The following is a 24,941-nucleotide window of genomic DNA, read 5'->3' on the forward strand; positions in this document are numbered from 1 at the left end:
GGGTGGGGTGACCGGGTTAAATGACATATCAGTCTGTCACAAACAACTACTGTGACACGAATGTTGGATGAACGCACAAATGTTGATCCTCCGATCGAATCTCCTGTCATGATTACACCTAAATGTGATGTAAAGCATCACACAGGAAGGCCAGGGATCATCAGCAGATGCCCGATGAGTTGTTTGGGCCATAAATAGTTGGATAATTAATGCGTGGAAGTGCAATAGGTGATGAGTGATCACGTCAACTACGCACTACACACAGCACTCAGTTCTAATGACAGCAGGATGCTGTGATTTCAGTTTTATAACTACACTGTTGGGCCTTACATAATTTCTGCTAATCATATAAAATGTGGGAGGATGACATCATACAGCTGTAAATTTCATGCTTTTCTGCCAAGCGTGTAATTGGAGCAGTAGACAGCCGGGGCGCTTAGTGCGAGGATATCTAAGATGCATTATGTAGACGTGACACCTACTAAAGCGAAGATTAATGCAGACTTTTAGGGTACTGCACGGCTTCAGCGTGTGAGGGAGGGAAAAGGTTAAAACCAAGGCTCCATTAAACGTGCCTGCCGACCCAATTCTCCAGCGGCGGGGGGATTATAACACAGGGGGGAGTGAGAGTGTTAATATGGGCCATAAACAGTACTTGATTCGCTCCCTAATGCACTAGACCAAAGCAGGGGAGGGGGGCTGAAAGGAGGCACTGGTTTTAATGGGAAGGATAAGATGGAAGTGGGTGGTCGAGTGTCACTCCACTGGACGTGAATGATTAAATGATCTCTCGCTGGATTACTATTCCATATTCTAAATGGGAGATTTTTTAAGCTTCATAAACAAATGCACTCATTTATGAGGGATTAACAGTAATCTCTCTATTTCTATCCTTTTTTCCCCCCTGTGCACCTCTCTCTCTGTTCCCTCCTCTCCTCCTTACTGCCTCAAACTGTAGTTTCTGATGTACTCTCTAATGTAACTACTTTTACGGTTTCCTGCTGCTGTGCTGCTGCTGTTTAATCGCATATCTTATCACATGCTTCTACTCTTAACAGACAGAAACAGACTGAGAAAGTATTAACCCTCTATTTTTAATCACCAGGCGGCCACAGAGGGTGTGAGGCAATCACTTAATAGATTACACAGCCTTGCTCTAACTTTTCTGCCCCTTTTTGTCCTCTCTTTGTCTCTAATGCTCTCATACTCCCTCACTTGTGTCGATATGGTATGGAGCACTCATGCGACATTGGTTTAAGAGTCCACATTTATTTCCGCTTTTAATCTCTTCATTTTTAAAGAAGTGAAATCCGCCAGTACAGCACAGATTGGACAGTGTTTCCCTTACTTACCTTCATCATATACAGTACAAACACAGCATGTAAGCAGCTTTACATGGAAAGGCAGCGAGATGACGAGTGAATGTGCAGATAAAAGCTGAAAAAACAAAACATGTCCGTGGTTGGTGTGATGGTCCTGTTATGGGACTGAATGGAGGCAGATGAGACTGGGATCCAGTTTGGCCGGTTCAGTCTGTCAGCGCTGTTCAGGCTCTCACAGCTCATCTCTGCCCCCCGTCACCCGGCCTCTCCCTCTGCTCCTCTCCTTCGGCGCTTGGCTCCGAGCGTTGCGGGCGGCGCCCTCTGTCACCTCTCCGTCCTTTTTCACCACGCTCTGTCCGTCTGCAGCCCACAAGGCCTCGGCCTCCTCTCGCTCCTGAGGGAGAGAAACAAAAGCACAGCAATGACACAAAAGATATTGATTCATTGAAAGAAAGTTGATATTTGGAAGTGACTGATTATATCTAAGAGTAGCCTTAATTTATATTGTTGTGCTATCGGTGCAATTATTCCAACACCAGTTATTTTTTCCCTGTGTGGGATATTAGTGAGGAGGCTCTGCCAACAAAGTGGCTCTCTTTCCTGATAAAGTGAGATTATGTAGCTTTTACTGAAAACTGTGGGATAACGGTCAATATTAAAATGTAAGGTAAATGTAGCACAGGTAGAGAAGATGAATAAAGTCAACAAACTGACTCAATAATGTCAGTTATTAAGTACTATCTGCCTAAACTTAGCTAACATTAGCCACCATGAGCTACGGATCACACCAGACCACATAAGGCTGTGGCAGAAAAACCTCCACTGAACTAAGCATGGCTGTTTTATTGCTTGTGAATTCAACTTTTCATTTTTAAGAACGCGATATTCTCCTTTTAAAAGCTGCACTGACTGCATGATGCTAAAGTGGGTAAGTTACTGAAACTATTTCAAGATTCATTTTTGGCTTAACTAATAAATAGCTGCTCTTTAGGTGAGCTCCTGGTATTTTTGTTATTTTTACAGTTTTTACTCCAATCCGACTCAGTCCTTTCCAGGATGCCCCTTTCATACCCAATCAGGATACTCTCACCTGTAACCAATTAACCTGCTTTAAAACAGGTGTTCTTGGAGCATTAAACAACTTTCCCAGTCTTTTGTTGCTCCTGTCCTAACTTGTTTGAAACGTGTTGCTGCCATCAAATCCAGAATAAGCAGATATTTACAAAAATCAGTGATTGATGAGGTCAAACATTTGCACTGTTCTCAAATGAGCACATGTCAAAAAGGATCAGCAAGCTATGTTTTGTTTTATGTTTCATGCAGGGTCCCAACTTTTTTGGAAACGGTGTTCTATGATTCTTTAACATCCTTGATTGACAAACTTACTCGGCTTCTGAATGATTCACCTCTTCCCACGCAGATATATGATTAACGTTAAGGAAACTTCCATGATATGATCACAGAGCGGACATTGTGAATGCCAAAACACTAAAACAACCACCAGATTTGCATTACGCTGCAGCTGGCCTTGTTACCCAACACCGTTGTCATAACGCCAACAACATGACTGCAGGAGGCAGGTCCGACCTGAGGAGGAGGTCAGCTCTGCGTGTTGTCGTCATAATGCTCACCATGTCCCTGTAGAACTTCTCCTTCGTGAACCAGAGGGCCAGCGCGCACCGCCGGCCTCTGGTCACTGCAGTGACTCCATGTGGATTTACCGGACCGGAGGAGAAACCCACCAGTCGACCGCAGCTGGGTTTTACTCGAGCCTGGAGACGAGGAGAAGGAGGGGGAGAGGCCACAAGGTCCAACAAAGCGGGTTTAAAACCATCACTAACTGAAGCGACTTATGGTTGAAAAGTGACTTACTGTTACTGTCTTGGCGTCCCTGTTAGTGAAGAACAACTCCCCTCCATCAAAGTTGTCGTTCAGGTAGAGAATGGCACTGTGAGAGAAAAAAAAAACCATTAAAACAACCATTAATGTCTATGCCAGTTAAGCTGTGAATTAATCTAAAGTCTCAATGCCTCTACTGAAACAAATACATTGGCATAGTTTTACATATATACGACCTCTCTTTTTGGCTGTTGGCTTTTTCCCTGCTCTTTGCCTCACTGCTTGTTTTTGCGTACCTGAGGTCTCTGTGTATGAATGCCGGTGGCTCTCTCCAGCACTGCTTGGTCTCCGGCTCAAGGAGGCAGTTGTCAACGTGGACGGGGTGAGACAGGTCCAGCCTGCCCTTCTGGTCACCTAAGGGCAGAGGAACAATTTTACTTCCCAAAAGAACATCTTTAAGTTCACAGCATAAAAGGCAGAACACTGGGAAACCCTGTAGCTGTAGCTCCTGCAGAGATCAGCTCTGAGAGTGAAATGGATAACGATGGCATTACCTGCGACGGCGCTGCGGCAGACCAGGTGTGTGAAAGAAACGAAGAGTCCAGAGGGGCTCCTGAAGTAGGAGTGCAGCAGGACTCTCACTCTCTCTCCCAGCTCGTGTAACAGCCTGGCATCTGATTGGTTCACCAGGCCATCCTGAGCCAACTGCAAAAGAAGTTCAGCTTAAGTAAAAACAAACAAACCCCAACTTCATTAATTATGTTCAAGCACGAGATCCCCACTGCTCACCGAGATAAGCTGATGCTCGGCTCTTTGATTAATTCGCATGCAGTTAATTAATTCTGAGCGCAGGTTATTTTTCTGCTCCCATCATCTCCTGTTCACACACCTTCACAGCCCTGAGGACAGTCAGGCCTTCAAACGTCTCATGAGGCGTGTGCGGAGACCGCCGTCCCCTGTAACCGTCTCCAGCAGATGCTGCGGCCTATCAGAGATGAGATGAAATGGCGGGTGAGCGTGCTGCTGTTTCTATCTGAGAAGGCCTGACTCTTGGACAATATGAACGTACTGCTGCTAAGCGCATTATTCTGCCACACTCCTTCTCAGTCATGACTCCGTCGAGCACTACGCGATTGGTCCCGTTCAGAAGGTTGTCGTCCATGGTGATGGTCACGCCCACCTGAGGCACCGACCCACCTGGGGAGGGGACAAATAAGACAGGCTGAGAGAGGAAACTGGTAAATTCTTAACCACCACAGACTGAAACAAGACGGCGATCTTACCTGCAAAAAATCCACTGTCGTCCACTTCCTCCTGCTGCTCTCCCTCCTTCATTTTCTCATTCATTTTCTCTTTTTCAGCTCTGAACGGGAAACACAGACAAACCTGAGTTGACTTCACATTAATTTTTACCAAATCTTGACGCCGAACGTCTTTCCCACCTCCAGACATCCCTCAGCGACTCAGGCACAACATCTTCCGGGGTCCACAGATCCTAAACGAAGAGCAATCGTTGACTTTGTGAAGACAGTTTTGTGGATCAAAATATCGTATATTTGCCACTGCACTTACTGGGTCGATGAAAGTGAAGTCAAGGTTCTCCATGCCAAAATACAGTAGCTTCTTCTCCTGCAGAGAGCGACTGACGTATCTGGCAATCTCCTGTATGGCAAAGACATGCAAACATGCAGTCAGCATGAGCGAAAGCAAGAAAAGAAACAGAAATTTGCCATCTGAAATGAACAGACAGTAATTCCTCACATTTTATTTATATTTAAGTAAAAACATGAAGGGAACATTACATTATTACAACCACAGTCATGGTTTTAGTGTAATGACCATTAAGTGGTACCTGAGAAGGCTGCGTGCCCTGCGACTCTGTGTCTCCTCCTAGTGTCTCAGAGTAGAGCTGCAGGTTGTCTAAGGAGTCCTTGTCAGAGGGATAAAACAGCAGAAGAGAGCGAAGAGTCTGCACTGCTCCACTGATATCACCAGCTGTGGAGGAGCAGGGATGCAATATAAGAAGAGGTGGGTTCAAAGTGAATGAGGTAAAGAAAAGTCAGAGGAAGATACACACCACACTGCATCATAACACTGAATATATAATAGGAATAATCTCCAGTTTGACCTCCGAACTCTGACCTTTAAACTGTGCAATATGCAGATGCTCCAGCTGTGAGGGCAGGAAGTCCTCCTGAGCAGAAATCCTTCCCGGTCTTGTGGCTACCTGAGTCACACAGGACTGCCGACATGCAAGCAGGGAGAGGGAAAGAGCTACACAGAAAAAAGAGATGTAGTGACAGCTACTCCCTGTTGTATGTCTGCAGAAAAGTCAAGCTTCAGCCTTTGCTTTTCTTTTTTTACCTGCAGCCTTCTCGAAGACGCCGTCAACGCTGTCCACTCCCCTGTCCTCGGGCAGCCGCTGGGACGCCACCTCACACTGCACCCTGCACTCATCTGTCTGCCGAAGCGTTTCATTCACACACGCTTTCCATTTCTCTGCTACTTGCACCCAGTCAGAGGAGGCCTCATACTGAACCGCAGAATCATGCAGGACCTGGGTTTGACGAAGAAGAAATAGAAGAACACGCTGCTAAACTGGAATTGTTCTGCTCATTGTGGACACATTTTAAGAGATGAGTGCCATTATATGGGCCATCAAGCCGATTTTCAGACATGCCTAATCGTGTTTCAACAAGTGTGTCTGAATAGACAAAATAATTTGTTCAGGCAGAGGTCTTTAATGAGTAAAACCAGGTATGGATAAGAGAAAGTGAAGGTGTGAGAGAGGAATTCAGCCCCTCAGGCCATGACAAAATATTAAAAGTAGTGAACAAATAGTTTGTCTATGGAAGGCTAGAGTCCCTACTATCATATACTTTGTCTCTGTCTTCCTATTAGCATTAATATTATTACAGTTCATTTCACATCCAGACAACGATACAAATCACGATATAGCACATTCTCAGTAAATTCAGCAACCGCATTGATTGGCTGGAGTCTCTCTCCTGTTCAGAATTACCTTGCTCTGCGTTAAGTTTACCTTCCTCCATATTTGTTTGTGTTGCTTTCATGCAAATTTCCTGCCTGCATTCGTGCTGTGAGGAAGAACGCCAAGCATCGTCCAAATGACGAAAAATATGGACTAACTGCCAGAGCATAATATGAAACGAGGGACGTTTTTCTGTCATCACACGATATATACTGTCATATCACACCGCCCTAAAAACATTATACTATATGATTTCTTGGTATGGAAATTTACCCATTGCAGCAGTCAATGTACAAAATACCTCCTTACAACCTCCATTCCCCTCTAAGACATCATGCGTCCCTCCTCACCCAGTGCTTCTCATTCTCAATCTCTCTGTCCTGGAAGGCCTCCTCAGTCACTCCCTCCATCCGTCTGTACTTCTCAATGTTGTTCCTCATCTCCAGGTGACTGGGGTTGGCCACAAAGTAGGTATGAGCTGCTGATGCCGCCTTCTGCAACTTCTCCAGCTGATGCACAGGAAGAGGAGGGTGTGAACATCACAGACGGACAAGAGTGCAATATGTAAGACTATCAGCAGTGATTAAGCTGAGTAATTCACAGTAATTAGGACGTCATAGATGTTTATAGCTTCCTGAAGAATAGCTTACCTTGTAGTATGTGACCTGCAGAAAGTTATAGGGGTTGCGGCTGCCGAATTCATACTCTATGTCAGTAGAAACAGGAAGCTGTCCTGCAGGTGTGACAGAGCGTCCAATACAGAACCTCAAACATTCAGCCTTCTGCTGCACCCAATCCAAGGCCCAGAGGTCCCACAGACTCCCCTTCTCAGAGTCTGACAACACACAAAACAAGAATCATTGTTCGGAGTGAAATACACAATCAGACGTTGTCCATCATTCGCACAAAAGATAATCATGTCTAAATAATAAACACTGTTTGTTCATTGTGAACATTTGGAGCATATGAAGCCTCTTCTGTTTGTTCTGTGCTATGCATGCATAAGAAGAGTTTAGAGGCCGCCAGTGACTTCACAGTAATCTTGACTCCCACCAGTAATCATCTTGGATCCAAAGCGCTTTGTTTGGTTAAATGCTAGGCCTGCTGCTAGTACAGAGTGAAGGAAAGAAGCTCATTTATTTAGGAACAATGGATATTGAACAAGGTCTCTGTAAATGTGCCACTGTCAGTGAAAAGGCTCATTTTCGACTGTTGCCCCTTAGCCATGTGGTAAATCAGCCATTAAAACAACAATAAAAGCTAAATGTGATAACTTAAGGCAAAAATGTTTAAATTCGTTTTGCACAAATTCGTGAATATTTTAATAAATGCATCCATTGCATAAGTCAGTGGTTCCCAAATTGGTGTAGAGGCCCCCCAAGGGTCCTAAGACAAATGAGACGGGTCACAATACAAAGGGGATTAAAATGAAAATACAATTTTTCTGTGACACAAAATTATGCTTAATCTTTGTCCTTTTCTTGGTAAACACTGATTAGTTTCACCTTTGACTTTAGGCCTCTAAAAATTCTTCTTAACTGTGCTGTGCTGGACAGCTGGTGCACACACTTAAAGCCATAATATAAGGGGTCACAAGTAAACATGACTTCATTTCAAGGCAGAGAGGTTGGGCACCACATGCATGGGCTGAACCGAGGTGGTGGACGTGAAGCATTACTTTGAATTCACATGTTACAGACTGTGTATAAGCTGTTGTGTCGTCAGTGTGACTTTAATTCATTCATTGTTAATATGGATCAAGGAATTGCTGATAAATCAAAGATGAACACCACCATAATAATACATTTGGCATGCCACTGACTGCATGTAAGAACACCAGATCTCTACACTGCATCTCAAAACACACAATATTTGATATGTGATCATTTACCCAGTTTGTCGAGAGCCTCTCTCCCTGCTGCCACACAGTCATCATGACACTGTCTGCGGACTCTGAACAGCGAGTCCTTGGTCACGATGGATTTCTCCAGCAGCTCCGCAGCCTTTCCCCACTCGTCGCCAAAATACGCTCGTACTCCACTGTAATACAAAAAATCATATGGCTGCAGAAGGGACAAAACACTGGAGCTGCCACCCGGGGTTGCTGAGGTAAAGTGAAATAATGCGACGATAACAACATGAAACGCCACGTATACAGTGAAATAAGCAGAGTGCAGCGCCATGGTCCGAGAAACAAATCCTGCGGAGGAGACGGGAGAGTTGGGAGAAGAGGAGGGACTATGGAAACATTTCGGGAACGGAGGAGGAAAGTTTCCCCTCGTTTGAGGAAAGTAGGAGCTGTCGTTTCACATGGTGTTTTAACTTCTGCTGCCTGTTAACGCCCCCGACTGACTGGTAATTTCGCTTGTTTGAACAAATGTAAATGTAACTTATTGACTTGCTCTGAGCTAATTAACGCGATGTGTTTTATCAGATTATTACTCAGCAAGTCAACTTGCAGTACCACGGTGAAGCCACTAGAGGAAGCCATTGATTGAGTTCGACGGACATTACCGTAAATATACAAATACCACATCCTGAACGCAAATGAATCATTATCAGTTGAGTGGTGGACACGCAAATCACTGCTTACAGCTTCACAGTTAATCACCACACGCAGACATGATTTTAAGCAGTAACTTAGCTTCGGTAGATGCGGTGCGAATATATATTCTCTGCATTGCAAAATTACGATTTTTACACATTACGGTAACGAGCCGCAGCCCATCGGCGTGCGGGCAACTGAGTTCGTTCGGCCTTCACTCAATACAAGGCAACGGCTCATGATTCATTCAGCCAAACACAGACAGCAGAAGACGGGCTAGACAACGGACACTCTTCCGAGCCGGGGAATCAAGAGGCTGGGTGTCCAAACTCAGAAGAGCAAGTGTCCCACTGAAAGGCAGAACTAGCTAGCTTGTCATGGCGGATGTTGGTGAGGTTTTGATGTCGGTTTTGTCCACAATTCGGGTTCCGAAGCCCGGGGACCGTGTCCACAAAGACGAATGCGCCTTGTCATTTTCCTCGCCGGTGAGCCATCTTCCCTTTACACATAAAAACGTCAGCCAACAGACAGTGTTGTTTCATTTCTCATTCTGTTTCACTCTCTCTTGTTTTGTCTGTTGTAACGCTTTGTCACTGCTGCCCTATTTTGATGCACTGGCTTCCTACATTTTCCTGTTTCAACTAACTAGCAAGCTAGCGTCAAGCTAAGCTAATAATGCACTGTAATGGAAACTCTAGCTTGTTAGCTAGCTGTGTTAGTGTAATTGGGTATACTGTCAAACAAGCTAGCAAGCTAGCTTGCCGTTAGTCGTTTTGTGATCACAACAGTGGTTGTGACTGTTGATGCTTTTTAACGTAACTTAACTCACAATATCTCAGTTCTAACTTTGAAGTTTTCCCCGACAGAGAGCATTAAACCGGTGTTGAGCTGAATTGCAAGCGTTAGCAAGCTGTCTGGAGAGCTAGTTGGCTAAATCATGGTAACTGATAACGAGACATGGTTAAGACACCCATAATTACCACCGACTTAAACTTGTCACTACTGTGTCAGGATGGAGAGAGATAAGAACAGGTGGTAACATTAAACACTGACTGTGTCTTCTTTACAGGAGAGTGAAGGAGGCCTGTATGTGTGCATGAACAGTTTCCTGGGTTTTGGCAGTCAGTATGTGGACAGGCACCATGCTCGGACTGGTCAGAGGGCTTACTTCCACATCACCCGGACTCGCAAGGCTAAGGTGGGCACATCATTCTACTTTATGAAGTATTTTCCATATGACACTGTCAGCACCTTTGTCCATGACAAGTGAACTAATTTCAACACTCTCTGATATCCTCTGCTATTGTCAAAGAAGGAAGACGACAATAACTCTGGATCTGGACACCCACCCAAGAAAAAGCCCACCAGGTTGGCTATAGGTGAGAGCATGAAACAGTACAAACCCAGATTATACAGGTGTCCTATTTTTAGCCTGACCTGTGTGTACCTCTCTTCTTGTTTCTGGTCTGTCCAGGGATTGAAGGCGGTTTTGATGTGGAGCAGGAGCAGTACGAAGAGGATGTGAAGGTGGTCATTTTACCTGACAGACAGGAAGTGACATCAGAAGACCTTGCCACCATGCCTGATGTTGTGAGAGAACGGGTGAGATCTTTTGTGTTTTCTGTCAAAGGAAATGTTATTATTCACTCACATTGTCATAATGTAAAAAGTAGTTTAAAATGTAGTGATTGTTTTCATTAGTACAAAGGCTTGCTGCAAACATACGCAGTCTTCAGGCATCTTTGACAAGTTATTCTTCATTTCATATATTGTTCATGTATCCTTTAGTACTAGAACATTGGGGCACGTGCACACAGGGACATGTGGATAATAAAGTGTTTCTCTCAGTATCTCAGTGAGCTGTTTGTCAGGTGTAATTTGTTCCTCTCGACTCATTTGCCGTTCCCCAAGGTGTCTTTGTCAATGACGGGTATCATGGCAGCCGACTCAGTGTCTCACACCTTACAAGTTCAGCAGTGGGATGGAGAGGTGCGACAGGAGTCAAGGCGTGCCGCTGACCTTAAACAACTTGACAACGGAGTCAAGATCCCTCCCAGGTGAGACATTAGGTCACAGCTGTTCGTTACTGTGCAGTTCCTCATAGATTAGAGACTTTATAAACAAAGCTTCTCTTACATTCTGCAGTAAATTGAAGAAAAAACATGCAAAATTGCAAATGCGGTAGCTGACTTTACGCACTACAAAACCTTGTGGAGGTATCAGTGAAGAAAATGTCCAGGCAATGTTGCTTTTGCATTTAGAATCCGTTATTACATCATTCATGGCGTTGTATTTTTTCTGCATCCCAGCGGCTGGCGGTGTGAGGTGTGTGACCTCCAGGAGAATCTTTGGATGAACCTGACAGACGGAAAAGTGCTGTGTGGTCGCAGGTATTTTGACGGTTCCGGGGGCAACAACCACGCCCTCCTCCATTTCCAGGAAACAGGGTACCCACTTGCTGTCAAACTCGGTACCATCACTCCTGATGGAGCAGGTGAGCAGATGGCACAAGGCATTTTCTGTGGTAAAAATGTTGAAGTTTAACCTAAATTAAAGTGCATTTTTGACTATGTAGGTGCAGAACTTGTTTTCATAGAACCAATCTAACTGTGTCATTTAAGGCATGTTTAGATGAAGCAATAATGTCAGAAGGTAACACGAACAGACAGACAGACAGACAGCAGCCTGCTACACAACACAAACACAGACTTTGAACAACAGCCAACATTAGCTGTCATGCTAAAATCTCCTTCTCATCTATCTTACATTTATCTACACATATCTTACAGACATAAACAATCACCCCAAACCATGATTAAGGTTACTTGAGATCTTTCATTTGGTATCATTTTTCATCTTAATGATACATGTAAAATCACCTTGACATTACTTTTGACTGCTAAAAATGAGAATGAAATGGGATTTGGCTTGGATTTTATAGACTGAAGGCATGATCCATAGGCTGTGGTTGACCTCTGTTGGACAATATACAGTATGTGCATTTAATGAGGCTCATTACTTGCCACTGTTTTGTATGTCTAGATGTGTATTCCTATGAAGAGGATGACATGGTCCTGGATTCCAAGTTACCAGAGCACCTCGCTCACTTTGGCATTGACATGATGACCATGGAGAAGGCAAGTTCTGCCTTTCTGCTGCTTTTAGTGGAAACAGACTATTTTATTGCGTTTTATTTTTCTCTCATTGACAATTGTAATTCCATTTTCCCAGTGGTTCAACATCGGAGTAGTGCTCAGCCCTCTGCTTTATGACTGAAGTCTTACAAATGTAGTCAGAGATATTGGATTTTTTTTTTCCTGTTGGAAGACATCCAGACAGTTATGGTTTGCTCTGCCTCATAGAGTAGCAATGGATCACATGGTCAAAAATTCAGCTGCAGTGTTAGAGAGCCAATAACACTTAAAGATCTAATACCACAGAAAATTCACATCATTGAATGACTGGACAACTTTTCTGTCTGGTTCTCCATCTTAGTTTATTTTCTTGTCAGCACACTGTTAACTATTCCTTCTGTATATGTTTATAGAACAGTATTAAAGCATTATTACGTATTGACTATAACAATGCAGTAGCATCTCTCCCTGTGTGCTCTTACTTTCACAACATACCCATTATTATATCCACCTACTGTCCCCAGTTCCAGATATTTTACTCCACAACTGTTTCCACTGATTCCCTGTTGCCATTAATTTCTTTGCCACCTGCTTCTCCTCTCATGCAGACTGCAGACTACACAATTGCCTAAGCTCTCTACCTCTCAGTGCGTACTGTAATGTTGTTTCTTGTCTTGCTAATGTATTGCTGCATACACATAATGATGTTGCACAGACAGGGGGTGGAGGAGTTGTGCTATAGCGGAGCAGAAGACAAAGTGCACCACTTAGTGCTGTAATGATGTGTTTTACAGTTTCTTCCTCATCTGCCTGCTGTCATTAATACTCGTATTGGTTAATTTTACTCATCGTTTTCTAAACATGTTTTTATACACTTAATGAAGGTTACAGCTTATCATTTTATTTGCTTTCCTTTGTTTTCTTATGCCTTTGACTTTTGTGCTCTCAGACTGAGCGGACCATGACAGAGCTGGAGATTGCTGTGAACCAGCGTGTGGGGGAGTGGGAGGTGATCCAGGAGTCTGGGACCACCCTACGGCCACTGTTTGGCCCCGGCTTGACGGGCATGAAGAACTTGGGCAACAGCTGCTACCTCAACTCTGTCATGCAAGTGCTCTTCACTGTTCCAGACTTCCAGAGCAAGTCAGTACCCTCTTTTTACTCATCGCCCCCACCCTCCTTCTGGTTCCTGTCAGTTGTTATGTTGACCGCATCACTTCCTGTGATGAGAGACAATATTAAGCCTTATGACAGACTCCAATGAAAATGTTGTTTAGTTGATTATTACAGCAGTAAAAGTGAAATTGATTACTTCTGATTTCTTGATATTCCTCTAAAAAAATGATCATTTTCACACTGTCCAGTATTAACAGTAAGACACTGAATATAAAGAATCTGTTTCATGTCCTTTTATTCATGCCTTCCAGGTATGTGTCTAACATTGACAAGATCATTGATGACGCTCCGAGCGACCCCACCCAGGACTTCAAAACCCAAGTGTGAGTGTCCTCTCTCGTTGTCTGCTTGTTTCCTATGACGAGATCTTGTATTACCATCAGATGCATTTAACGCACTTCCTGCCCTTTTCCCATTTTGTCTTGAAAATGAAAATGCACATAAATACACGAGCAATACTCACGGCGTGCCAGCTGTCAGCCACAAAGCCGATTACGGACTCCTTTCCTGGCAGCTCCATATTTAAATGTGATTTTTATTTTTAATGTGGGTTATCCCCCTGAATCGAAATGCTCCATTGATATCAGCAGGGTTTAGGCAGACCTATATTGACACCTGGCGTCGTGTCATTTCAGCTCTATGTCATTGCAGGAAAAAAATAACTTTGCTTCTACTGTGTCTCATCCAAACTGACAGAGCCTGCAGTTGTGAACACAGAAGGGAAACCTTACTCTGATATGGTCTTGACACTTTTTATTGTTGAGTTGTCACTCATTCCATCAGATATAAGATGACGATCTTATTTTACACTATGCTGTTATGTTTCAGAGTATGTGGCCTAATTCTGAATAATATCTAATTTTGTTGCTGTGCAAAATTTTCTTTATTCCCACCAGATATGAGAAAGTCTTCTTCCTGATTAGACATTCCACCATGTTATTTGAGCACCAAAAATACATCTAGGCCTATATCCAAATCCTCCTCCTGTGTGAGACTCTGCTATATTGTTGGATGTGCAGTGATGTCAGCTTTGTTTGTTTACCACAGAGCCAAGCTCGGGTATGGTCTGTTGTCAGGAGAGTATTCCAAACCAGCACCAGACCCTGGAGATGAAAATGGTGCATCTGAACCCAGGGTAAGAAGAAACAATTAGTCACGGTGGATTTACAAGTCAGATATTCATGGCACACGTGGGATTTACTCTCAGAAATAAGTGAGAATGTGGTCCTCCTAACGTTGGCCCTCACCACTGACAAATCAAACTGCTTGTTTGCAGGGAGACCAAATCGGCATAGCACCACGAATGTTCAAAGCACTTGTTGGACGGGGCCACCCAGAGTTCTCCACCAATCGGCAACAGGACGCTCAGGAGTTTTTATTGCACTTCATAAACATGGTGGAGGTAAAATAACACTCTAACTCGGCTTCTCGTTTTGCCCCTCCGGTGTTGTCTTATATTATTATTTCTTTCACCCACAGAGGAACTGTCGTTCTGGGTCCAACCCATCTGAAGCCTTCAGGTTCCTGGTGGAGGAGAGGATTGTGTGTCAGCAATCACAGAAAGCCAAGTACACACAGCGGGTGGATTACATCGTCCAGCTGCCTGTGCCAATGGACCAGGCTACCAACACAGGTGAGATGATGAAGTCTACACATGGGCAGCGGCATGAGCTGTGCTCACTGTAGAGCGTAGGACGATACAGAGGCCATAGAAGTAGATATGATTAAAGTTATTTTCTCTTACTTACAGAGAAAACTCTGAGTCACAGAAGACATTATACAACTTTTTACATTACTCCTCATGATACGTAAACTGGGTGCTGCTTTAAAGTGGTTGGATGAGGGCTCTAACATGACCTTTTTTATTTTTTTAAATCCTAAAGATGTTTCCCTGGTTTGATGTCTCGAACACAGTGGGGTGTACAAATTGTTTTTCAACCGTGTTTCTCTCGCAGAGGAGCTTCAGGAGGCGGAACGCCGGCGTGAGGAGGGGGACTCATCAGCCCCTACAGTGCGTGCACAAATCCCCTTCACAGCTTGCATGGCTGCCCTCAGTGAACCGGAGATCCTCACAGACTTCTGGAGCTCAGCTGTGCAGACCAAGACTACTGCTACCAAGTATGAACAGAGGCGGCCACACACACTGGAAGCGATAGGTTGAAACAAATCCGAAGATGGGTTTATTAATATTGGCTTTTGTCTCATTTGTCAGAACGACCCGCTTTGCCTCTTTCCCTGACCACCTGGTCATCCAGATTAAGAAGTTCACCTTTGGCCTTGACTGGGTTCCCAAGAAGCTGGGTGAGCAAAGACATTGTTAGATGTTTGTGTTGGAAAACAAACATCTGGACTGTGGTGGATGGATGGGTAAAGTCGTTTTGACGTCTGTGTGATTTATTTATTTATTTTTCTCCCGCGTAGACGTCAGCATCGACGTTCCTGATACTCTGGACCTGAGTGCGCTCCGTGCCACCGGCCAGCAGCCAGGGGAGGAGCTTCTGCCAGAGGTGGCCCCGCCCCCACTCATGACCCCAGATGTGGAGGTTAAAGGTATCCTGGGTTCCCATGGCAACGAGGAGGACGACTCGCTCTACTCCCCACTGCTGTGTTAGTCTGTCTGTCACTTCCTCTCTTCTCCTTCGTCCTCTGCGGCGCTCTTCTTTGTCCCCCCTTGTTTCCTCCTTTTCTTTCTTTCTGCCTTTTCTGTTTCCTTGCGTCCTTCCGTTGCCTTATTTTTTGTTTACTTTTTGCATAATGTGAGGTGATTTGAGTTGCATTTTTACATTGAAGAAGCAATAATGGTTGTGTGTTTGGGGAATATAAGTTGATGTTTCTTTGAATTATTTTCATTATTTGGCCTTTTGTCTATTTCTTTGGGAAACTTTTGTTAAAAAATGCTCACTTACAGAAGTGGAGAACAGCCGTGCTTCACTTTTTTTTTTTTTATTCCTTTACCCCAAGATCGTGGTGTGATTATTTTGTTATCTTGAAATAATGAGATAATCAACCGGTTATCACTAGAAGATAAAAGATCGTCTCCTCTTATTACTTAAAATGTGTATCAGAGATCTGGATGCCAGCGTGCATAAATGGCCTTTTGACAACTGTAGCGACTGATTTAAGATGAAAATGTCAGATTACCCATTATTGGTCATCACATCAGGCTGTACTTCAGTCAAGGTCTAACACTGGCAGAAATTGCATTGTGTCTTTCTGTTAAAGATAACATTGAAATCAGTCCTCCCTGACAGTTATGAGTGATCTTGACGGCTGTGATCAAATGAGTCGAGTCCTCCGTAATCATCCCACGATCTCAAGAAAACAAATTGTTTTCTTGAGATAATTACATTTCTTGTTATCTTGTGGAATCTGCCTTTTTGTTTTCTAAAGATAATGAGATAATTTAACCTGTTCCCACAATAAAACAAGCTTTGTCATCTCGAGATAACAAAATAATTAACATCCGATCTCAAGATAATGTATTAAAAGAAGCGAACACGCTGTTCTCTGCTCTGAAAGTACAACAGTGACAGTATGAAAAGCACATTCCACAAAGTGCATCCAAGGCATTCAACTTCCCTTTCAACACACTCTCAGCTCCAGTCCTGGACGACTCCACTGTGTCCCAGTTATGTGAAATGGGATTCCCGCTGGAGGCCTGCAGGAAAGCGGTGTACTACACTGGGAACACTGGAATCGATGCTGCCATGAATTGGATCATGAGCCATATGGATGACCCAGGTGTGCAGAGCAGTGGGAGTTTAGCAGAAAGCAAATCATCGGTCAGTCTGACCGCTGCTCTCACTCACATGCTCTCCTCTCTCTGATTGGCTGCAGACTTCTCGGCCCCCCTTGTGTTGCCAGGCTGCAGCTCCGGCCCCGGGACCACACCCACAGAGAGCCTCTCTGAGGAGCACCTGGCCACCATCGTCTCCATGGGCTTCAGCCGAGACCAAGCAACCAAAGCACTTCGAGCCACGGTTAGAATGAACTCTGTCCAGTCAGAGATGGAGATTTAGTAATTCCACGTGCCACCAGTTCTGTCCTTGACACCTCAACAAAAATGAGTAGCAGGATTTAACTCAAAGTTGCATTAAGCCAAGCTCTATGGCGTCTCAGATTTTGCTGACTGTCTCCAGGATTTTTGTGGTCGTGACAAAATTATTTACATGAGCTACCACAGTTTTTGTCCAAGTGAAAGAGCCAGAAATGAGTTAAAAACACCGCTGATGAGCGAGAGTAGCTGTAGAGTCCCTGCACAACGTTTACTGAAACACCTACAGAAAGCGTTCAGGTGCAGTAATTCATGGAAGCTTTTGGAAGTCGCAGACCAGGGTGCACATTTAGAAAATGCTTTGGCACTTATTTGTTGACGGGTGAAGTTCACTTTGCAAAGAACTGCATGTACCAGTCTGGGTGACCCTCAAACCTCCAACCCAGTCGATTAAGGGAAGTAAAGCTTTTCTCCGTGCTCTTGTCCCATCATTAGCTACAGTAGCAGTCTCCTGTTGAGTCAGAGGAAGCACTTAAGCTGCACGACTCTGCTCTCTCTCTTCTTTCCTTGTGCTCAGAAACCACTCTGTCGACTAATGCTGTCCACAGTTATGTTAGTGTGCCGTCATCAGACATTTGGCTCCTTTAGAGATGTGACCTTTAATAGTACTTTAAATGCTTTAAAGTATCACAACACTGATTAAAAATTAGTTACCACATCATGCTATATCAAAACTAGAACAAACCACCTGAGGTATTTAAGCTTATATTTGACAAAAGCTCCATGTTGATATTCTCTGATAATGTCTCTTGGTGTGTGTGTGTTTCACAGAGTAATATCCTGGACCGGGCAGTGGACTGGATCTTCTCCCACCTGGATGACCTGGAGTCCATGGATGTGTCCGAAGGTGGCCGCTCAGCCGCAGAGAGCGAGGGCGGCAGAGACCCTCCGCCTGGGCCTCGCGTCAGAGACGGACCAGGCAGTGAGTCCCAAGGAGAGCGATCACGGAGGAGGCGTTCAAAACGATCACCACCTCAGAACGTCTCCTCACAAAGTAGCTGCAGAGATGTGTTCAGAAGCATAACTTAATTATAACTGAACTCCTGGTTTCTCTCCTTTATCCAGAGTATGAGCTGTTTGCGTTCATCAGCCACATGGGGACGAGCACGATGTGCGGCCACTACGTCTGTCACATCAAGAAGGATCAGCAGTAAGTGGGTTTTTGTACTTGTGTTTCTAGCTTGAACGGATGTTTCAGAGCCTCATTTTAAAGTCCGAACCGACCGTTCAAACGCAGCGCAAGGCTCAAAGAGTTTGGTCTCACAAATTGAATACTTTCTGTTCTCTCATCAGGAGCTCATGTATTCATTAAATGTCTTTAAAAAGTGTATTCTGGTGTGATGGAGCAGCCGGTTTGACAGTGCCTCAGCAGGGGGCACCATACTCCAGGTCTGGTCTGAACAGTGGAGGCTTCTAATGTGGGCGCTGTGCAGAGTACTGTCAGAACTGAGGTTTAAGCAGTTTCTGTCCACTTAGGAAGAAAATGACAGATTTATTTTATATTTTGATAACAGAATTAATGATTTGTACTGGTGGATGCTTCTTTGAACACTGGGCTTAAATAACCCAAAACTGATCAAAAACCAGACCATTATATTCAAATGTTATGTTGTTGGTGTCAGTTTAACATTTTTTTTTTTTCCAATACCGCCTGTTAGTTTAAAAAGCCACCCTATTGTGCAGCACTCCACAACATCGTTTATTATCTCGGAGCTCTTTGTGAACTAATTGATCTCTGTTCCGCAGGTGGGTCATCTTTAACGATCAGAAGGTGTGTGCTTCTGAGAAACCTCCCAAAGACCTGGGATACCTCTACTTCTATCGGAGAGTGGCTGATTGAGACAAAGGAGCGTCGCACTCGGGGTGAAGGAGGAGAAACGTGGACGCAAACACACAAGACGACATTCACAGTCGCACCCCACCAAGCTCTTACAAATGTCCTGGCACGCTTCACAACTGACAAAAGTGTAAATAAATCTCTCAGATTGCATATATGCGCAGTGAAATAATTCGGTGCAGATGTACAGATATGGTGTTTGGGCTGGGGGAGGGATTTTTCTTTTGATCCACTGATTACAAACCGCTGGCCCGCTCAGAGGAGCAGATCACCTGGACCCCGCTGAGTAAAACTGAGAGCCGTCTGAAGTCTGTTAACACATCTGTTCAAGGTTTTACTCAGCAAATACATCCAGATCGTCCAAAAACCCTGCTTCCTGGAACAGGCCCCAGAACATGACAGGGACTGTGGTTTCTAAGTTCATTCACTCCTTATTAATACGTATGCTTACCTTTCACCTTTAATCTGTGTCCTGACTATTGATTTCCACTGCCATCGGTAGTCACTGCCCCTCCCCATCCAAATATGTCTCTTCCGGCCCCCTCTTCTTTTATTGGACGGTTGCAAGTTGGTGTCGCCGGGTTTAACCTGGTGTTAACTCCTCCTCTGCCTGTTTCAGTGAAGTTAAAATGGGATGAGAGGAGACGTCAGTAAATCAAACAATAACAGTTCAAATGTGTGTTACAAAAAAGGAAATAAAAAAAAAAGTCAAAACACCAAATCACCGAGTTTTTTCTTAGAAGTTTGGTGAGGGTGATACCTGGGTGATTTTCATTTTACTTTGTTTTTATTTTGCAAACAAATCCTTTGTTACTTCTGCTGTGACAAATAAAGAATTGTCTTTCTGTCATTCTGCCTTCTTCTTTTTCACCGTGGAGCTGGTTTTCAGCTGACCGTCACGTCTCCGGTTGGTTTTTCCACACTGATTCTGACATGATGAAGTGATGGGTTGGATTGACGCGGTTAATGCTCGTATTCTTTAGGTTACTCGTGTTTTGAAGTGCAGAACTTGACTCGGCTTCATGTAAAAGCTGCACCATGCTCAGAATCCCAGGCCTCGTTTGCGAGAAAGCGCAGGCACAGAGAGCAAACCCACAGAGCGCTGGGGTTTGCATTGGCCTACAACTTTCCAAAGTGCAGGTTTCTTTTTAGATCTCTTCCGCCTTCGACAGTTCTCCATCCTTGTGCTCTTGTTTTTCGATGAAGTGAAGCACAGAGGGGATGAGGAAAGATTTCGGCCTTTAATAACAGCACAAACGACTGCACCGCGTCAAAATCAAGGTAAGATATCAAACTGGATTATGAGATGAAGTTTTATGCTGTAAAATGAAATTACTGCATTTAATTTCACCATCTGAAGCCATTTTTCTTTTGGTACGTAAATTTAGCATAAAGACGAAGGAACCAAGTTAACAAATAAAAAAATAAACTATAGAAATAAATTATAGGTTGCTGTAACGTCTTTCTGTATGTCTGTGAACTGAACGGTAAATGTTAGAAGCTTCAGCGTAGGAGTGTAGATTAAATGCGAAGAAGAAAAATGTGCTCTATGACGTCTCCATGCCTGATTTTAAGGTTTAAAGATTCCTAATTATCTCAATTTATGACTGTTCTTCCATCAGTGAGGTGAACTATATTGATAATAAGTCAAATGAGACTTTTTAGATGAATTTTGATGCACTGAAGTATTAATCATCTGATCAGATTGTGATAGTTCTGGCTGGCCAAAATAAGCGAATACAAAAATATCGCTGGTGCTTTTCAGATGAGGAATTATTCAGTATTTTAGCTTGCTGAGTTTAATTCTTAAACCTTTGAAAATCATGAAACATATCAGCGAACAAAGAGGGATGAATGGCTCGTCTAAAGTTTCCAGAGAATTTTCTTTTTTATTTGTAACAAGGCTGCTTAAAAAAGAATTGCTTTTTAACAAAGGTCTTATTTCTGAAGTGCAGTGAGATGAACTCTGAGCAGGTTCGCAGGAAGGCATCTCGACACGCATTATTAAACATGTTAGTTGAATACAAAAGAGACCAAACATATGCTTGAATTTTCTCAGCGATGTTTGGTTCAGTTTTTTTATGCAAGTTTATGAGGCAAGTTTTAAATTTCTTGATATAGGCGATAGATAGAGGAAGGAAGTAGAGCTCGGTGGTTAGGAATCACACGTTGCTCGTCTCAAACAGAAGCTGTATGCGGTATCTCTAACCTGGAAGTGTCACATCATGAACACCTGCATTCAATGTTTCTCTTTAATCGCTTTGACAGAAATGTGCATTTTACACCCATAGATCCAACATTCAAAATGAAGATAACTGCGTGGTTTGGGGTTGGTGAGTGATCGTGCTTCACTGTAAATACACCCTTTTTCAGTTGCCAGCAACCGAGATCCAAAAATGTCTGTTTTTGTATGTTTACAGAAGTCTTTCAATCTGTCTGGGGAAATAGCTGCAGTTGTGTTTTACTCCCTAAATTCAACCCGATAAACCGCCTTTAACTTGATTTTCAGTCGATGAGTCTATGATGCAAAGTAATGAGAATATTTGGCCCTGACATCAGTTTGTCCTTGTCGTAATGCACAGATTTTGTGGCATTCTCCTGTGAGTATATCATACTAAGTGCATGTTTCTCTTTAGTGCTGGGTGCCCTCTCTGCAGCAGGCGAAGTGTTCATCACAAAACCAGGACAGACTGTCAACCTCAAGTGTGGTGGCCATACTGACAAGAACCTGGAGTGGCGTCATGGAAACAAGAAGATTTATAGCATTTTACCTAGGTCACCCGGACCCCTCAAAGGTCCAACTTTAGATGTTACCAACAGCAGAATTTATTGTTGTAAAAACGTGACTGGTGTTAACCACACTGCATGTTTTTTCTGCATTAGGCGAAAGTGAAATCGCGGACAGATCACGCCTGAGTGGCACAGATCTGAGGATCCGTGGAGTGAAGGAACAAGATGCTGGAAAGTTCACTTGCATAATCGATGGGAAGTCTCAAGAACATACACTTCTTGTGGTCTCACGTAAGCAGACGAAATGAAGAAAAATGTGTTTGCAAATAATTCTGAGCATTGTATGAAACACAGAGTGAGCGTCCATCATTACAGTCTTACATCAGACAAAAAGGGAAGTGCATGCTAAATACTTGTCTTTTGGGTGATACAGCAATTAGATTCATGAAAGATTTTAACTTGAAATTGTCTTTCACGTGGATTTCAAACAGTTTAATATCACAGGTAAGTTTTACTGATAAGAATAATTTCAGCAAATTTGCAAAACGATTAAAGTAGCTGAAGAATTCCTTTTAGAGAAAAGAACATTTTTGCAGTTCAATGCAAAAGATTAAAACAGATTAATTAATAAATGAGTCAAACGTCTCTCTCTCACACACACACACACACACACACGCACACACACACTCTCTCTCACACACACACACACACACACACGCACACACACACAGTTTTTTTTTAAAGCCTTAAATGATATTCCAGCATCTTACTTTTGCATCTGTTGTAAACTTGGGGGATTCACATGCAAATGTCCTGATTCTAGCCTCTTATACGGCTCAAGCTCCAAAAACACTGCATCCTACATTTCCCATAATACAACCCACTGATATCTTTATAACCCTGATGACATCATCAGGGTTATTTTCCAGACTTCAGAAATCCCATCAATTGTACGACCGTTTTCACAAGCTGAGCAGCACTTCTTATGATGACCGAACTGAGCGAAAAATCGATCATTTCATGATTTAATATTTCTAAAATTCAGATGCTCCAGTCTCTGAAAGCAACCACACTTCTGTGATATTTTTCCATTTTGCTCTTCCTACCATGTCGTCAGGGTGTGTCATGTTCCTAATGATCTGGATGAAGTCCTTTGTTCAGCATGAACTCCCCTTTCTCGTTATGACTCTCACTGTATCCTCGCCCCCGCCTGTTGTCCCTCTCTCTGTCAGTCTCGCTCAGGTCCTCAGCTGATCTCCGGCTGGGCAGCGAGGCTACGCTGGAGTGTAATGTAAAAGGTGTTAACCCAGAGCCTGCAGTGCAGTGGAAGAGGCCAGGTGGAAGTGTGCACACAGAGTCACAGATAGCTCAGCTGAAACCTTTGGCCCGCTCAGATGAAGGAACCTGGAGCTGCACGTTCTCCCATGCCGGGAAGGCGCACAGCGAGAGCATAGAAATCAAAGTTGCAGGTAGGCTTCTACCAAAATCTTTGCATATGATTTTTACCACATCAAAAGCAACCTATGTGATCAGCACCAAAGGCAAGATGTGCTGTCTTTGTGCTTCCAGAGCCTGTTCGTACAACACTTGCACCAGTCCCTCCCAAAAACTCAAAGGATGTCAGTAAGTCAGCCTGCCCTGACTGTACATACTGCTTGTGTTTGTTTGTGTGTGTGAACACTCTGACTCAGAGCACATATCGCCGGAAGTGAATCTTCACTGGATGTGTCATTGATTCATTATCCCCTCTCTCTGCCATGGTCTGTTTTCATGGCTCAACCAGCTGTTCCTAAACCTCCTAAAACGCCGATGGGGCTCAGCTGGTGGATGTGGGTTGTAATTGGAGTTGGCTGCGTGGTTGTGCTCCTCCTGATGGTCTTTGTCATTTGCTTGTGCAGGAGGATCAAAAGAAGGAAGGTGAGCAAAGGAAATCATCCAGGGAGTCTTCACATGCTGATTTGTCGGGTTAGATTAGTAGCTGGGATGAAGGAGGATGGGTTACTGAAGCAATCCAAAAAAACTTTAATGTGATTTTTTTTCTGCTGTAGAGAGTATTGCGGAAGATGAAGAATGGCCGCCAGCGACCGATGCCTGCGCAGTACTGCCAGTGTAACCGGTAAATGTTCTTAACTTGCTTCTATCTAGTAAAAGAATTAGTTCATCCACTCTCCAGTAATCTCTGCTCACTTTACAGATGCTTTCTAATAGACTCCATTCACTTTATATTAATGACAGTTTGACCTTCATTTTCACTGTGCCTTATACCAAGTGCTTCATTATTGTGTCGTAATTAGTGTGAAAACTTCTCGTCTTTCCTCTCTTTATCACAGCCCAACAGCTGCAGCAAAACCGCAGCAAGGACGCCGAAGAGAGAAGCCATCAGCCCCCCCCCTGCAACCCCTCCTAATGGGTTGACATGAAAGGCCGATCGAAGAAAGGAGAGATAGACAAAAAGAAAAAGAAAGACAGAAAGAGAGAGAGAGAGAGCGAGAGGAAAGGAAAGAGAGGAAAAGATAGAGATAAAGAGAAATGGAGAGCAAGTGAAAGAGAACCCCAGTGTGAATATGGCCTGAATGTAAATGGGCTTTTGAATGCTCTTGATGAAAATAAAAATCAAATGTAATGATGTGGGCACTTTGAGCTTTTCCACCAAAATGCAACCAGTGAAGTGAATGCAAATAGGCGCTCCCACTGCAAGAGAGAACAGCAACAGACTGTACTTATTTTTTACATTTATGCAGCATCTTAATGTGTCGTCGTATATACAGCTGTCAGCTTCTAACGCACTGCCGCCCATCTTTAATTCCACTCAGCTGATTTAGACATGCAAGGTTCGTTTCTGCGTCCTTCCACAACGCAGGGCTGTGTAAGGACAAGCTGGTTGTAACCTCTTTATACTACTTGCAAAACAAAAAATTGTATAAATGGATAAAGACATGATAAGTCATTAAAATAAACTACTTTTATAGTGGAATGTGCAGGGTGAATTGAGCCTGAGAAAATGTTTATTTGTTTCTGTGTATTTGCTGTTTATGTGTGCTTTATTTCTGTAGGTTGTAAATGAAAAGATTACAAAACTGTATTGGAATTTTATGTCTTTTTCCCCTTCAGTCAATAAACTATAAGGATACGCAAAACTGCAGGATTTGTATAATTATTTCCATCCTGACACAACAAAACAGGGAGGCTTCTGACATAAAATCACAAACGGTGAAACTGAATGTTCATCGTTTCCTGTGACTCCCCTCTGCGTTCGGGTCATTTTGGCGGACCCCGCCAGTAATCATCCAAACTGCTTTAGAGGTAATTACT

The 24,941-nt window shown here is 43.6% G+C and overlaps 3 protein-coding genes across 6 annotated transcripts; 2 read left to right on the forward strand and 1 right to left on the reverse strand.

Moving 5' to 3' along the window:
- Positions 1-54: 54 nt before the first annotated feature.
- Positions 55-8,470, reverse strand: p3h3 (prolyl 3-hydroxylase 3). Its single transcript, XM_076737729.1, has 16 exons — positions 8,045-8,470; positions 6,804-6,988; positions 6,504-6,662; positions 5,526-5,718; positions 5,304-5,435; positions 5,014-5,156; positions 4,734-4,823; positions 4,604-4,656; positions 4,445-4,524; positions 4,231-4,358; positions 4,051-4,146; positions 3,716-3,866; positions 3,458-3,575; positions 3,195-3,270; positions 2,954-3,094; positions 55-1,716 (listed from the first exon to the last, which is right to left on the reverse strand). The coding sequence occupies exons 1-16, from the start codon at positions 8,334-8,336 to the stop codon at positions 1,555-1,557; spliced, it is 2,199 nt and encodes a 732-aa protein (XP_076593844.1). The 5' UTR covers positions 8,337-8,470; the 3' UTR covers positions 55-1,554.
- Positions 8,471-8,852: 382 nt separating this feature from the next.
- usp5 (ubiquitin specific peptidase 5 (isopeptidase T)) lies at positions 8,853-19,749 on the forward strand. 4 transcript variants are annotated; one of them, XM_076737219.1, is made up of 20 exons: positions 8,853-9,183; positions 9,768-9,896; positions 10,011-10,077; positions 10,173-10,300; positions 10,610-10,755; positions 11,008-11,192; positions 11,741-11,835; positions 12,782-12,975; positions 13,260-13,331; positions 14,056-14,143; positions 14,285-14,410; positions 14,488-14,641; positions 14,964-15,126; positions 15,221-15,309; positions 15,430-15,615; positions 16,606-16,749; positions 16,846-16,988; positions 17,834-17,984; positions 18,128-18,212; positions 18,809-19,749. In XM_076737219.1, the coding sequence occupies exons 1-20, from the start codon at positions 9,076-9,078 to the stop codon at positions 18,900-18,902; spliced, it is 2,547 nt and encodes an 848-aa protein (XP_076593334.1). In that variant the 5' UTR covers positions 8,853-9,075; the 3' UTR covers positions 18,903-19,749. The 4 variants fall into 4 exon arrangements, with proteins under 4 accessions (XP_076593334.1, XP_076593336.1, XP_076593335.1 ...); XM_076737221.1 differs by having other exon boundaries at positions 8,904-9,183; positions 15,430-15,558; XM_076737220.1 differs by having other exon boundaries at positions 8,915-9,183; positions 10,014-10,077.
- Positions 19,750-20,054: 305 nt separating this feature from the next.
- LOC143324955 (T-cell surface glycoprotein CD4-like) lies at positions 20,055-24,717 on the forward strand. The gene is made up of 9 exons (XM_076737777.1): positions 20,055-20,180; positions 21,191-21,232; positions 21,536-21,694; positions 21,783-21,920; positions 22,862-23,098; positions 23,199-23,252; positions 23,413-23,546; positions 23,678-23,745; positions 23,960-24,717. The coding sequence occupies exons 2-9, from the start codon at positions 21,205-21,207 to the stop codon at positions 24,042-24,044; spliced, it is 903 nt and encodes a 300-aa protein (XP_076593892.1). The 5' UTR covers positions 20,055-20,180; positions 21,191-21,204; the 3' UTR covers positions 24,045-24,717.
- The last annotated feature ends 224 nt before the right edge of the window (positions 24,718-24,941 follow it).

This window comes from Chaetodon auriga, chromosome 8 (genome assembly GCF_051107435.1).
Source record: "Chaetodon auriga isolate fChaAug3 chromosome 8, fChaAug3.hap1, whole genome shotgun sequence".
In the NCBI taxonomy this organism is placed as follows: domain Eukaryota; kingdom Metazoa; phylum Chordata; class Actinopteri; order Chaetodontiformes; family Chaetodontidae; genus Chaetodon; species Chaetodon auriga.